The sequence below is a fragment of the Pelecanus crispus genome, chromosome 4 (assembly GCF_030463565.1).
Source record: "Pelecanus crispus isolate bPelCri1 chromosome 4, bPelCri1.pri, whole genome shotgun sequence".
NCBI lineage: Eukaryota > Metazoa > Chordata > Aves > Pelecaniformes > Pelecanidae > Pelecanus > Pelecanus crispus.
The window spans coordinates 75,093,513-75,109,421 of NC_134646.1; the positions used below are offsets into that span (position 1 = coordinate 75,093,513).

Genomic DNA, 15,909 nt, shown 5'->3' on the forward strand with positions numbered 1-15,909 from the left:
CGGCAGCACGTTTAACAATGCACATAAAATCTCAAATTCATAGTAAAAAAATACCCATGTTTCAGTACCTCCCCATAACTATGCCTGTCATCTGAAGAGTAACTGATATATGGAGAATAGGAGATCATATCTGGGCGGTCAATATTATAGATGGCTTTATTTTTAGGAAGAGCAGCCAAATCCCTGTAGTCAAGAATTTCATCTCCAAGCTTTGCCTAAGAAAAGGAGGAAAGAAAGCAGTGAGAATAAGAAAGAATATGATCAGCATGCAATCAGAAAAGGACAGATTCATATAGGTAGAAAAGTCATCATCATAGTAATAAGCCACTTTTCCTGTCTGTGCACATTTAAATCTCTTGTATTTACTACACAGTGCTAAATATTACCGCTGTTTTCTTTTTATATACTGGTGCTTTCTACTTCTCTTTGTCACTCAGATTTGGCTAATAGGAGTAGCATGGCACCATTCCAGTTCCCTTGGTTATATCCTGCTTCTATCCTGCTAGCTCAGAGACACATGCAGGACAGATATTGTAGTCTTTTTCAGTCAAAAAGCCCTTCATTTTAAAGTGGTTTCGGTGTGCAGGGTTCCCCCACCATAAGCACGAGTGAATAATCAAATTCACGTTTCCAACATATACTTTCCAGATGCTGAAAAACATCAGTCAGGTCTTTAATTTTTTTCCATTCAGCTGTGTCCCACAGCTTCACCTCCTTTCCTGACTATGTCTAAGTACCCCTTAATTATGGGTCACAAACCAGCAGATGATGGATTTGCACCATGGTGGATTAGCTGGAAGATCACAGATGCCACTTAAGTAAAGTTCAAATCCTTTCATGAGATTCACACAGCCAACAGAGGGAAAGCGCTGTATTGCTGCTCCCCATTCTCCTCTTACTACACTTATTCAAAAAGTATAATTATCAAAATGCTGCATTTGGACAGATTATCCTTAGGATAATGGTAACTTGCACCAAAACGGTACCCAGCACATATTGTACTGTAGATACAAGTTGAGTGTGGAGAAATGGGCAGCATAATCGTCTCATTCCCAGTTCAGGCTTTGCAGAATGATAAGCTTCTTGTTGGCAACAAAATGATGAGTGAATCTCACTGTTCTCTAAACATCTCAGTATGATCAGCTGTAAAACTGTAAGAATGTTTTACACATGCAAAAATATGAAAGTATCCAGGATTTATGTGTGCAGTGATTATATTTTTTCTTAGTAGGAGCTAAGAAAAGTTTAATTGATTTTGCAGGGAAGTTTTCTATTGGGTTATACAGTAATAATTTAGTGTGACAACTTTAATTTATCCCTTTTTCTAAAACAATGTATGAATTTGTGCAAATGTAAGCAACACGGAAAAGAGGAAGTTTCCTCTTAACTAAGAAAGTGGAACAAAGCTGCCATAACCATCACGTATTCTCATCCTCAAAACTAATGAAAAAATGTGTTTTAATCAAATATGAGATTCTTTAGTGATCTACAAATCTCACCTTCCTTGCAGCTACTTTAAGAAGCTAAAGAGCAATGAAATAGCCTCTTAATGAAAATAAATTTCTCCCTACTGAGAAGCCAGTGGCATGCTCTGATGCAGGGACAGGTCATGCAAAGATAAGGAGTAGTCTGTTCATCAGGTCTGTTCCAGGAAGACTTTAGGCAGCATTGTACCTACCAGGAAGGCCAAGGAGGCTGGGATAATTTCTTTTTTAAGGTATCCAGGGTTGTGGAGCTTATTTTAGTGAACCCAAAGAAGTTCAGAATTGGGAATATTTAAATGTGAATTATGGTAATTTTAGCCCCTATCTCTCCACGTAGAAGTGCAAATTGAGATCCTCCCACTAGACTTCAGAACTGTCAGGAGTAAAACTAGTTATGTAATTCCTTTCAGTTTAAATATCAAAATGTAGGCAAATTTGGCTGAAAAAACACTGTAGAGATACAGCTGCTTTCAAAATACCCAATTCTACAAAGACGTAGCCTACATTGTTTTTTATTTTATTTGTTTCACCTACTTTCAAATAAGTGACTGGAATTCAAATATGTTAGGGAAGGCTCAAATTACAGCTAAGAGGCTTTAAGCCATTTCTTCAATAATCTGGTATTTTGGATTCTGTTAAAACCACGCTCCAAGTTTAGAGTATCTATTTCATTTGGAATATGTAATTTTACAATTGTATAATTGCAAATATGATCCTGTATAAAAATATAATGTGATTTCTATTCCTAGTATGAGAACGTACAACACAGCTATGTAACCTAGCCTAAACCTTCCAGATAGATATATCTTTGCAGGGAGCTCCTAATTCTCTCTTCATAAAATTTAGCTAAGTATAAAGAAGGACTTTTATTTAAGCCCTATTTAATTGCACAATTTAGAAATTAACTGATTTTTAAGTGGAATTTAGGAACTCTGAAGGGACGTCTGCACTGGGGTAAATTTCAGTCTGGATATAATGAAGCCATCGCTAAAGTTAATGAAAAGATGCCCATTAACTTCAAAGGGCATTGGCCTATGCCCTTTCTCAGTGCAAGACAACACCAAAGTCTGATATCAACAGATGAAGAAAAAGTGGTATGGCTTTAGTCAACCATCTGTATCAACCACACTCAGGTTTAGTCAAAACACACTTTCTTCATCTTTCCCTAGCTCAACCATGACCCAGAAACACGTGTCCCACGAGATGGCGCGTTGTTCAGAATGACTGCGTTGCTCTGACTTGATGCCTTTGAGAGTCTGAGCACCACGAATCCACGGTTCCTAAGCTTTAACCGTTTTCTCTAAATTCTCTTTTGTTCAACATGATACAGAGCTCACGGGTTGTTGAGGTACAGATTTACTATTGGTTTTAATGATCTGAATCTACGCTACTCCTGAAAGCGGCTGTCCTGTGTGCGCCTTCCCACTCTGCTCAGCCTTCTACGTTAGCATTAGAGACACGTAGACGGCTGGGTCTTTTATGCCTCTTTGGTTGGCTGGAGGTTTTTCCTGGGTTACTTTTTAGCTGAATCTGGTTTCAAGTCTGACCGATCATATCTCTTTGTACCCTCTAGTACTAGCAACAAAGTGGAGATGGGAAGACATGGCTGGAGAAAGACAGGGCCACATGTGGGTGGGACCTTCCTTTCAGTGGCAGCATGAATTTAGGTCTGTTAAAAACAATCGTGAAAGCACCCAAGACAAATCTTGAGCATGTCTGTATGTCGTAACACTCTTGTAATAAAAAACAGATGGAAAAGATAGCCAAATAATCATTTTGATAATATAGAAGTCCAATAACATGTTTTTAATTCTTTTTACTTTCCTATTCATGAAAGCCAAAATAGGGTTTAATCAATCTCACAGCTTTCTGACAATTAAGCGGTCAGAGATGAGACAGATATAGCAAGAACATGCACGCCTCTGGAGAATTATTTTTCCTAATTGACTCATATTTGCTAGAGAACTTTATTCTTTCACAGTCCCAGCTGCCTCTAAAGTATATTACAGTAACAAACATTAGAGTTGTGTGCTAATTTAATGATATCCTTTGAAAAAATAGAAGAAAATGGAGGCTTGCCCTTGACTTTTAACAGCCTGTGAAGCATATTTAAAGTCGTAATCAGAAACATCAAGGAAAGTAGTACCATCCAACAGTTAGATAAATGTCACTAAAAACATATAAATCTTAGAAGAATGTTCATGCTTATAAAAACAATGAAGTGGTGCCTGGCTGGAGAGATAGAGACCATCTGGCCAAAGAAAGTGCTTACATGATACTAGGCTCCTACCACAATGAATTCTCTTTGTAGGAGTTGAGGCAACAACATTTTTTTACTGTGAATATACCACTGGTATCCACCAGCACAGAGCTCTGCCGGAAGGAGAACTCAGAAACACTGACTTAGATAAGGGGCAGCTCCTACACTTCTAGCTCAGTCTTACTCAGATAAAGGGTATACCGAGTTCAAAATAACTTTTACTTGAAGAAAGAAGACATGTTTGGCTCCAAGGCACTGTTTTGCTTGTCTCAGCATGGTAGATAAAAGCCTTTAATCTTCATATAGTAACCTTTCTGGCAGTCAATCACATCTCCAGCAATTTCCTCTGCATATGGTCCTACCCAATGAGAACGACTTGCCTTCCTGAGGGACACTTGGACAGGACAAAGAATAGACCTGGGAATACCGAAGCTCTCCAAGAGATGTTTGTATAGAACATGCCACTTTTGTCAATATGGACTGATGATCTTAGAGATCCTTTCCAATCTTAATGATTCTTAGTTTTTACTTTCATTAAAAATAATCCAGACACCAAGCCAGGAAACACAAAATTGCTACTCTACCCTTAACTGGTTTAGTGGTGGACTTGGTAGTGTTAGGTTGGACTGGATGATCATAAAGGTCTGTTCCAACCTAAACGATTCTATGATACTATGATATTTTTTATCTGTTGGCGGTAGCCTTGAGAATTTGGCCATGAACATCAGCTACAGCAATTATGACAACCAAGGTACACCTGGTACTGAAAAAAATACTCAGCACAAGCTTTTATCATACTTGTTATTTTAAATTCTCTCTATGGGCTTTCCAGAGCTACCACTTCTTAAACCAGAAACACATCAAAGGTCCTCTGAGGTTAGTGACTGGCATTTGTCAAGGCCCGAGTCCTGCAATTGCACGCACGAGTGTTTTCATAAGCAATCAGATGCAGGCTCAAGAGCTCGATTTAGACAAGTTGTGTTCAAATCTAAGCTTGTAATCTACCTGTGGGCTGCACTGTTTACTTAAACTTTTCTTTTTAGAAAGCACTGTGGTATTTTGCATGCTTTGGTATAAGCCAGCTCTAGTGGTAATGTAAGTGCTATAAATACACCACAAAAAATAACATGAAACTGCCAGAATTCTGTTATGGTAAATGCAGTATTCAAACATTTTAATCGTGAGAAAGTAAATTCCATTTTAGAGGAATCACCAACTGCAGTGGTTTGGAGACACCAGCTTTCCACACAACGTGCTAAACTGTAGGAGAAAGCATGGGGTTTTCCCAACCCCCCAGAACAAATTTCACCATGAAATACTCACATAGATCACACGGCTTGGAGAACCTGATGTACTTGAAGCAGGTACGGAAATAATACTCTCAGAGGAAGTCCTCGTTTCCTGTGGCAGGAGAAGTGAAACACATAAGAAATAGAGGAGAGGGAGAGAAAATGTAACTGTTACTTCAAAAAGAGCGTGCAAGACATTTAATTTAATGTAACCTTTACCACTCAAAAATGGCATATTACAGCAAGCTCAAAACATACAGGCATACCAAAGACTTCAAAATAAAAGAACACCTGCAGTCAATCAAACTGACCTTTCGAAAATGTAAAAATGATTTTACATATGACTTTCTTTTCCCCTCACTTCAGAATGAAATGGCCTGGAGCACTTCTGGGCTGCCAGGACAGCCTTTGGGCACTATTAGGGACAGGGCAAGTTACAGCAGCTCTGAGTCTGGGGTCACAAGATGATACAGTGGCAGCATTTTTACTCTGAGGTTACACCATCAAACCAAACTACATTGCTTCTGGAACGTGTCATTCCCTCATAGCAAACAGCATGACATCCTGCAGAGCATCCTGAATCAGGCACCCAAGGGGTTAGCTTTCCCCTCTCTGAGTGTAAGACTACCAGATTAGTTTTAATACTCAACTGGTTTTGCTCTGTTTTCAATCATTCTGGCATTCAGAGTGACAGACCTTATTGCTTTCTTTTTGGTAGATTCCTTTATGAAGAAAAATATAATTACTTTTAAATAAAAAAGGGTTGTGAGACACAATATTAACCATCAGTGAACCGACCTGACATTCATAATTGAAGTTTAAACAAATCTTATTATGAAATCAATGGTTTAATACCCTCTTTTATTCAGATACGTTAATTCATCATAAAATATTCTTTCCCATCTATGGAAGAAACCTGTCCTTGACTGCAAAAAGTACATATTTTTCCATGCGCTCAGAATGACCATCATTTACTGTCTCACCAAATGCTGACACTTCTCACCTGAAGGTTACAACTGTTCAAACCCTTAAAAGCATTTTAGCATTATTAAGCTGTCAGGTCAAGGTAGCATCCTTCCTACTACTCCAGTCTTTACTTGAAGTATTTCCTACCTTTTAGGAGCAATATGGGAATATATCTGTACTGTACTGTGTTAGCAGAGCAAACAAACTCAGCGATCCTTCCACTGACCTTCTTTAGCCCAAATAGTCCTATGAATTTCTCTGAGAAAGTGGAGATACTTATCCATATAAAAAAGATTCAGTTTAATTGTTTCGGTATGTCTGACTAGGATTTTGGAATTTTCTCCCTCTCATTTTCCGTTGTCACACACTGAGGCTCTAGACAAGCTCAGAAGGTCTGAGGGGACAAGCCAAACACCAGCATGGAAATAGAGTATTCTCTGAGAAATACTTGTGGCTGCCATTGCGATGACCATTCAACATGGACAGTGGAATTGCGTTGCTCTTCTGCATAGTTAAAGCACATTGTGATTTTCCAGAATTTGTGTAAATGACATAAAAGTGTCATCAATGCACTGATGTCATGTGCAAACCACACTTCTTTTTCAGGATGTCCCTAGACATCATTTTTCTTTTTGCTGTCACTCTCTTTCACAACTCCTTTTTCCTTTCCACTCCATCTCCAAAGTTCTGGAGTGTGCTGCCACTTACTCCTTCTGCCTTTGTCACCTACTTTAATTACATGCTGTGAATATATCTATATAATGATATAGAAAGATAACTTTTAAAACCAACAAACTGCAAAGGTTGACCAGATAATTTCTCAACCAGAATATCCCATTCCCAACTTTACAGGTTATGTTGAAAAGTCCATTACTACCCTCTGTGAAACAGCATCCTTTCCTCTTGGTTTATTTTTTCAATAATGAGCGTAAAGACCAAAAAAAAGAGGAAAAACCCAAAGAAAAGGAAAAATGACTAGACTTGGAAAAATTCTTTGAGATTCATTCTGTTTTTCTTCCCTACTCAGACAAAACTCCCACTGACTTTCAGATACGGATGTCTTCCTCTCTGCTGGGGAAGGGGCAGAGAGGCTCTGCGCTCTGCGCTCTCTCAGCGCTCAGGAGAGATATGTTATAAATGAGTCAGCCTTTACACAATAGCTTACAAGTACACTTTCTTTGTGAGGAAAAGGCAGCCAAGTAGGAACCCAGTACAATCTTGTCTGCTGTCTTTCTTTGAAGGAGGGAAGAACAACCCCCAAACCCTACTACATTTTCAATAAATTACATGGGGTTTTAGCCTTGCAATTTCAGTTACTCAGCCAGAATAAAATCCTTAGGAAGCCTCAAATACTGCTTAATAGTATCAGGCTGAATCAGCAACGCTTATTAAAGTATTTTGACAATTTTAAATACACATGTATTAAACAATACATTTTATACTGAAATGCAACTTATTTGATATTCAGAGCTCGCCATGAAGAATACCAGAGCAATCACTTCCCACACACATGGGTACAAAAAATACAGCCAAGATCCTTCAGGGTAAAGCCCAAACCAAATTTTTTTCAAAACTGTAATTTAGTCAATGTTGCACTTGCTAGCACACCAGATTTGTAAACACTCTTTTTATAGCTGCTGCCCTGACTTGTCCCATGTGCCTTGTGTCCAAGCCTTGATGAATCAAAGCAGAGCTTTTACAAACAAGGATACCAGGGTACAAGGATACCACCTGGAGCATCAGAGAACAGCAGAACTGAAAAACCCCATACTTGGCCTCTGCATTAAATGAGATAGTTGCGTCTCAGTCCCACCACTTCAGAGGGATCATTTCCCCAGCTACAGATTAATTCTTCATTTCCTAGGGGCAAGCTTATTCATCTGCTAACCTTGTAATTATTAAAGTTGCCAGAACTCCCCCATTTTCCCCATGCACACAGACAGATGTACAAATCATCCAACTTAAGGAGGTACTTAAAGTCAGAGATTAAATTAAGTTGGAGCTGGCTTGCCAACATTTTAAAAACAAATAATAAAAAAGAAATTCCAAGGAGAGATTTTTTTTGTAAAAACAAATAAAGTGAAAGTCCTCTGATCTTTTAAGTGCAGACCCACATAAAAAGAGAAGAGGTCATGCACTGATCACATCATAATCAGACAGAAGTTAAAAATTAACTTTTTTTTGCCTTATTCATATTTTCACATTTTTCCTTATTCAGCTTATACATATAACTCTTAGGTCAGCATTCTCTTGAAGCTGTAGTTTTAATCACTAAGTAAAAGTAGAATATTTATAGTACATTATTACATTACATAAACCTACTAGATTTCTGTCATTTAAAATTTAATATTACAGTAGTGAAAAAATTCTAAATCCTTCCGTCCATGCCTGCCACAAAAAAAAGGATACAGAATAATATGACAATGGAATAATACTGGGTAACAATAAGGTATTTTTACCTTGTTTTTTTCTTCAGCCTTTGCAGCCTGTCTACAAACTGGATGCCAAATGGATGTACCTGGAAAGTAAATTTAAAGTTCTGCTTAATTCAGTTCCCCAGTAAGAACCTTAAAAGGTTTAAAATAAGAACCTTATTAAACCTTCGTATAAGATTTTATAAGACACAGCACACTGACTGATCCCACCGCAGTCACTGTTTCATGGACACTTTCAAAGCTAAAACCGACGACTCCTCAGCGTCAGTGAGCCTGCTCACACACACCTGAGACTAGGCACGCTTCAGAAAGCCACGTGGACGTCAGTCAAAACCTGCATCCTAAGAAGGGTGCTATGGGATCTCCGGAGCTCCTCCAGCCCAGCCTCCTGCTCAGAGCAGACCCCGGTACTGAGGCAGCTCAGGGCTGTGCCCAGTGGGGTTCTGCATATCCCCAAGGGTGGAGATCCCACAGCATCTCTGGGCAACCTGTGCCACTCTCATTGTAAGTTTTTTTTTCTTTATACATAGTCAGAATTTCCTGTACTCTTATTATACATATTCTTGTAATAGTCTGTCCCAGGTCGTACTAAGTAGCACACTGTGATGGGATGGAATAGCATTGTGGCATTTAACACTAGCTGAAAATCCAGTCTGTCTTTCTGAATTATTCACTGTACTGTATTGCACTGTATTGCACTGTATTGCACTTCCTATATCTTTGTCTCTTATATGTCAAATAGTAAAGAACTGCATAAATTCAGGAGAATATCCATCCTAGAGGAAGCAGGAAATACAGAGTGAACCAATTCTCTACTTCGTGTAAGTACTGAAGAGAGGATTATGAACTCCAGAGATATAAGTAACCATAAATGTAAAAAAGAAACAATAGTTTTGTCGGTCAGAAAGGAAAAAAAACCCACCTTTTGAAAAGTTGAACACAATGTTCAATATTCAGTGTTCAATGGAAGTGGAATGTATGTGACTATACAAAATTTAAAAAAATATTCATAAATTTTAATAGTAAAAAGGAACGTTTATGTTTACGCCAGTCTGAGCTCAGACAAGCCACAAGCTAAAGCTCCGCACAGTTAAATAATGTGAGTGCACTGCAACTTCTGCCTGACCAAATAGGAAGTTGAGAACTTTTGTGTTATAAATATTTGATGTTTATACTGGGTGGAGAGCACCAAGAAGATTTATTGGAAATGCTTTGTTTTCACAGCAATTTGATAGTTTTCTAACCAGTGGATTTTGGAAATGAGATAGAAACAGAAAGTCTATTTCCCAGAAGACAGACGGAGATCATTGGAGTTTATTTCACAAAAATAACCCAGATGAACACAGACTCAAGCAGTAAAAGACTATCTATAAGTACAGACCGGATGAATTATGTTTACTAAGTTACTGAAGTTTGTGGGGACTGAACGACTAAGAAACATCTTTATAGCACCTTTAAATTCAATGTTAATTTATCTTCCAATTATGAGTGGGTCTGAGATTATCCACTGAAAGCACTTGTCCCAGTTGCTGCGTAAGTTGATGCAAATCTTCCCAATGGTTTTAAGAAGTATTTAGAGCAACTGTTTTTTACTTACTCCTATCTGTGGTCAAGCAAAACTGGGTGGGAAACTTTCTCACACAGAAGAAAAAGATTCCTTTCACCCAAAAGGCATCTGTTGGATGACCACTGATCACTCAATTTCTGCTAATAAGGAACATGCAACACCTAAGGGAACTTTACAGTAGTTTATTAAGAGGATGAACAACAAGTTATAAAACCCTGGGCTCTGACATTTTTTATCTAACACATCAGGTCAGACAGTTCAAATACCTAATCACAGATCTTCCGTGAAGTTAACACCAGTTTCTAATGGAAACTGCTCTTCGTGTGAAGACAAAAAGTGTATGACTGTAAGCTGGTATGAATGTTTCATGCATCAGAAAATAAAGTGAGTAAGATGGGTCCAAATTAGCAGGACCTGAGCATACTTTGCGATTATTTGAACTACAACTCAGGACAAAACCTAACAAATATCCACCCTAATAACAAACTGAACTTAAAAAGAAGATTCACTTGCAACCCAGTTTCAGAGGGTTTGAAATCTAGAAACAAATTTGTAGTTTGATGTCTTTTTTTAAAGCATTGATTTCCCAGGGGGGTTTAGTACTGCTAAGCCTCTTTGCAATTGGAAGAACCACAGCATTTTCTGGCTCCTCAGGGAGAATCCATGAGCACAGACAAGGATCATTATGTCCTTTAATGAGCTAGTTCTTGTTGCAAACCAAAGTGACAATAAAATTGTCATTTTAAATAACGTACTAAATTATAATTAGATCTTACTGAGACCACTATTGTGTTTTAAATAAAGTCTAACTTTTCCAGCTTAATGAATGATTTCAAAGTATGCTTCTAGAAGACTGTGGACAACTGCAAAGTTGTAATACAGATCTGGGCAAGCATGTGATTTTAGGGTAATACACCAGCCTTGCAGTTCCCACATCCTACCGAGTTTCTCTTTTCTGTTTTCCTTTGAAAAGATACTGCCGGTCAAAGACATAGGCAAAAGCCTTCATTTTCTCTGGTGTCTGACCCTGTATTTAGCCGTGTAGACATTGTTTTCTTTGACCAGAAAAGAACAGCTAAAAGTTGCTACATATGAAATACAGATTTTAACTCATATCTATGTTAAATAACTTTCTTTTTTCCATTGAATAAATTATTATGTAAGTTGTTCTCTATTACCACTGAAATTTCCTGACAAGAAAGACTGAATTTCTCCCTGCACAGCTTTCTCCTAAGCGATGCAAGCTTATGGCTGCATGGAGTATAGGCATATTGTCTGGTAGGGGCTTCAGCTCCATCCTCTTCTCCACCCTCTGAGGGCAGCTAGGTCTGACTGAGGGGAATTCAGGTAAGGACCTTTAGATCTTCTCCTTGTACCCAAATGGGCAATGGGTACAAAACTGGACTTAGGACTGCTTTAGGGAACCTGCTGTCCCATATGTGTATTCACTTTCATCTGGACCATTTACCACTGCCGAAAAATTCACATTTTTTTAGTAAATGGAAAATTTTATAATCTTCACTTTCAAGTACTTCCATCTGCAGGAAATAACTGCTACCACTCATCCTTTCTCTGATTAACACGTGCTATTGGATTGGAACCGAGAGAGAAGTAATAGTGAGTAAAAAGCAACAAGAGTTTTGTTTTGCTTTTCTTTAGCCTACATGTTGCATTCTTCACTTTCTTTGGTAGTTATTAAGTGAGAATACGTGCAAAACAGCTCAGCCATGCTAGCAGGCATGGGCAAGAGGGCCATGCTGCCAAGTGTAACTGGTTTGGTTTTAGGGGTTTGTTTGTTTGTTTTTACCTTGAAGATACATTTCTTCTCCTTCTGCAAACATCTGACTGCACCTGACACATCGTGCGCAGGTTGGGTGATAATGTTTTTCTCCTGCCTGTTTGGAAAAAAAGGTACAGATGATTAAGTATACTGATCAATTTAGCAGCTTCACTATGAGGAGTTTTTCTTTCATCCTTTAGAATATAACTAATTAGAACAAATTACTTAATGCCAATTAGCTCAACAATCTCCTACAACCACAATGCTTATTTTTGATTACAGACAATTCATGATTTAAAATGTAATTATGGTCTTGCCTACACAAAAAAGTTAATGTGCAATAGTTAAGTCTCTGAATTTACATAATGGAAACAATTCTGTATAGCGAATGCATTTTCCCTGTAGACAACGATACTGTGCACCAAGTGCAAGGTAGTTTAGGACTCACATGCACAAGGAAGTTGGGGTGTCATAACCTTGAGCATGCATTTGCAATTCACTGTATATTCTTCATGATCCTACTGAACATATACTCTTAACGCACAGCAAGAAACATCTTGTTCAAGGAATGTTTGCATTTGCTTTGAAAGTAATGGGTACTAAAGGGTTTCCATGAGGAATGTGTGTGGCGTGCCTATGGGACTCCAAGTTCAGAGCTGCCACTTTTGGGTACTGTGCTCTAAATCCCTCATGTAGACAAGCCAGCAGCTTTGCCAATTGTTCTGAGATTAATCCTCGTAATTTAATACCACCATTTTCGTTGACTGGAATGAGAAGAGGACTGAGCCCTAAATTTACTCAGAACAGCTTAGTAACTCATCAATTTTCATAACCTTAAATTTCCAATTACCCATTAATTTAAAATGTTTCACCGTTGACCTCAGGGTGTTTTTCAAGAGGAGACATCTACCTGTTAAAAGGAGCGAGGACTTGCTTATGTCAGAACATCAATGTGTAACACAGACAAGGGTGAAGTTAACCTCAAATGACTATCAGAAGAGAAAGCCAAGATTCTTGGATCACAGGATTTATGCAGGACTCAATTTTGGTAGCTTGGCCAAAATTCGATTCTATGGCCAACTGTGGGCAAACTCGTTAGCTCTGGTTCCCACAGGCAAGGACAGCAGCACCACAAGGCAATGTTGGCTTGAGCCAGTGACAAAAATAGCATTCAGGGAGTTGTGCTCCACTGAGCGAACGACACGAGCCAGCCCCTCCAAACCACACCCCTGCCCCATCTTTCAGATGACACTCACAAAACAGAGTTCGACAGCCCAAAGCTGGCTCTTGCACTTGCTCCCAGCGCTCCTCATTCTTCAAAACCCCTACAGAACTGAAAGCCAGATCTCGGCATCTCCTTCCTCCTCTTCGACCCCACACTTTCTGTTACAGAATGGCCCATGGTTTAAGTGGCTTAAGGTCAATGCCACTTCCATTACGAACAAAAGCCGGGAGACCAAGTAAACTCTAAAACTTAGAGCTAAGCTAAACTAAATTTAACTTAAAGTTAAGCTGAAGTCTGACTTCAGTAGAAATCCTCCTGGAGTTAAAAATAAGCAAAGTTTGGTCTATGTAGAATGTCTCATAATCTGTTTATCTGGAAAAGTTTGAAACGGCATTGAGTGTACCTTTAAGAACTTACCATCAATTATTGCCCCACTGTCTTCAGCATGTAAATATGCTCTCACAGCACTGCACTGTAAATCCCCCTTCTATTAATCTAGAAATTTAACTGTGACTACAGGGATGACTTGCCTTACTCTTTTTCATTGACTGAATGTCGAAGCCTTCAGAGGTATTTATACTGAAGAATATAATCTGTGTCTGGGGGCTATTTTACCATTCACAATATCAAATGCAGGAGTGTGATAAATTTACATTAAAGAATCTCTGGTTTTACTTCATCAGTGTTAACTTGGTTCAACCCTGAAAACCTGTTGCTGTATTTTAAATCAGCAATAAGGAATAGCAACACATCACATGAGAATTGCCATTTTGAAAACAGCTTTGTTCCAGTTCACTCTTCTTTTTATGGTGTCATTTGCACAGACTGCTGGGTGATTTCTACACCTTTAGATATGGTAGGTGGTCACTATTACCTGTGTCGACAGCTTAAAGTATCAGACCATGAAGTATCAGTACCGGGTTTAAACCCTGGGTTTAAAAATTGCTTTACTAAGTGCAGGTGTTTAAGTGCAGGACGTTATTTAACTATCATGAGATAAACTTAAATTTGGAATATGAAGCTGAAAAGAAATATAATTTCCCTTGGAAGATTTGTACTGCACAAGCATTGCTAATGCAATGCGTAGCCTCAATAATCCAATTGATTTAGCACAGCTGATACAATTCCCAGGCTAACACTCTCTAGGGGAATTCAATTACTCCTTTGCTAAAATAAACTGTCAGAACACATTCTCAGATAACCTGGATGCATCATGGAATAAAATCTGTTCCCCTAAATTTAACAGCACAACCAGATACATTATTTTAATTCACTCTGTAGAGTAAGTAATATCAACTAACTGTACAATGGCACAAAGAGACATCTTTTTATAACTTAGATACAATTATAACAGAAAAATCAGGGGGAAAAGGTGCAGTGATCCTTTTGTTGATGCTCACATCAGCATAACTCCAATTACCTCTGAATTAAAATGGGACATACTCAAGCCTTTCATATAACTCTAAGTGCTGACAGTCTTCTTTGTTCCCCCTTTTAAAATTTTTTTATGATGTCCCTCTTCTAACCAAGGCACAGAAGACAAGACATGCAGACTCTTCATCATTTTAAGTATTTAAAATGGATCACACCATCTTTCTAAAGGAGAGGTGATAGCTGAATCTGAAGCTAGGGACTTGATGCAGGAATTAACTAATAATATTCCCTGATATGTTTATACAGTTAGCCTAATTAGATACCATAAATTATATTCAAACCTGGGTGTGTTGGATCTGAATGCGAACTATAACCCCACTTGGGTACATGCCAAGGAGGCTTTAATCAATGCCCTTTCTCCTCTCTCTTCAGACATTTCAGAGGCTTCATTTCATAGATGAAAAATCAGTTCCAGCAGAACCCAGAAATTTTATAAGCTTAGGGCAGCAACTGTTTTATGTTTTCAGTTTAGTTGTAATGATGGCCTGATTATTTTTTCTTTTCTTGCTTATATTGATATGAGGGAGTTTAATGCAGCAAACAAATTCCTAACCATATGGCTACTTCTTTGCACAGTTTGAAAGCTTAGGTTGACAGATTGTTGTCTCAGTGTTCAATAAAATATCAACACACACATAGCACAGAAGCAGCAACATTCATCTCTGAGACATCTCTTATAGTTCAAGTGGTAGATTGTAAGAAACCTCAGTATCGTACATTTGCTTCAAGACTGCACCAGGTCTTTGTGCCCAGGGATCCAGATGTGAAGACAGTATTATTATGAAGATCAGTTTAAAGATTAATTCTCAGATGAGATGTCCTCAAACCTGAATAGCAAAGCATGTCCTTAGGAACACAGTACACTGCCAAAAGTTTAATTTCTCTTCAAGTGACTATACCAGCTTTCCACAATCACCGAGTCAAAGTCTTGGTGTGCAATTTAAAGGTAGAGTCAAAACAGTCCTTAACACTCTGAGACAAAGTATTGTGAATTACTTCATTCCCTTTAGGTATGAGGGACTGCTTTGAATGGTAAATCTCTGCGCAGCAGGCAGAGCCTTCTGGGCTGGGTCAACATGAGGAACGTTCTCCCAGCAGAGCCGAGGACCTGCCTGCATTCCCTGCCATAAGCATGGGGGGCACTGCAGCGTTACTACCTGTCCCACAGCACATCAACAAGTAAACCCATGCTTCACTTAAAACAGGACCAGAAAGCTCTGCAACAAAATACATACAACCACTTCTCTCATTTCTCATAACTTCAGGGCTTGAACTAGATAAAAGAAGAATGAACCTGATGCGACAAATGTGAATTGCATCATTTAAAGCAGAATTTGAAGACAGTAAAGGGTGTTATCCTACAGTCTGCAGAACAGTATGAACACCAGGCCTGGGAAACTTGCAACGCTAGCAAAACTGGAGTAATTCATACTGGAAGGAACAACCTTAACTAGTTAAGGTTGGGTTTT

General features: G+C 38.5%; 1 protein-coding gene across 1 annotated transcript in view; it reads right to left on the reverse strand.

Moving 5' to 3' along the window:
* The window catches only part of ABLIM2 (actin binding LIM protein family member 2), a 104,617-nt gene that overhangs the window by 44,104 nt on the left and 44,604 nt on the right, over nucleotides 1–15,909 (reverse strand). Inside the window, exons 6-9 of the mRNA XM_075709871.1 lie at nucleotides 11,809–11,896; nucleotides 8,459–8,517; nucleotides 5,068–5,145; nucleotides 69–215 (exon numbers count right to left, since the gene is read on the reverse strand). Coding sequence (XP_075565986.1) covers nucleotides 69–215; nucleotides 5,068–5,145; nucleotides 8,459–8,517; nucleotides 11,809–11,896 — 372 coding nt within the window. The remainder of the gene's footprint in view (nucleotides 1–68; nucleotides 216–5,067; nucleotides 5,146–8,458; nucleotides 8,518–11,808; nucleotides 11,897–15,909) is intronic.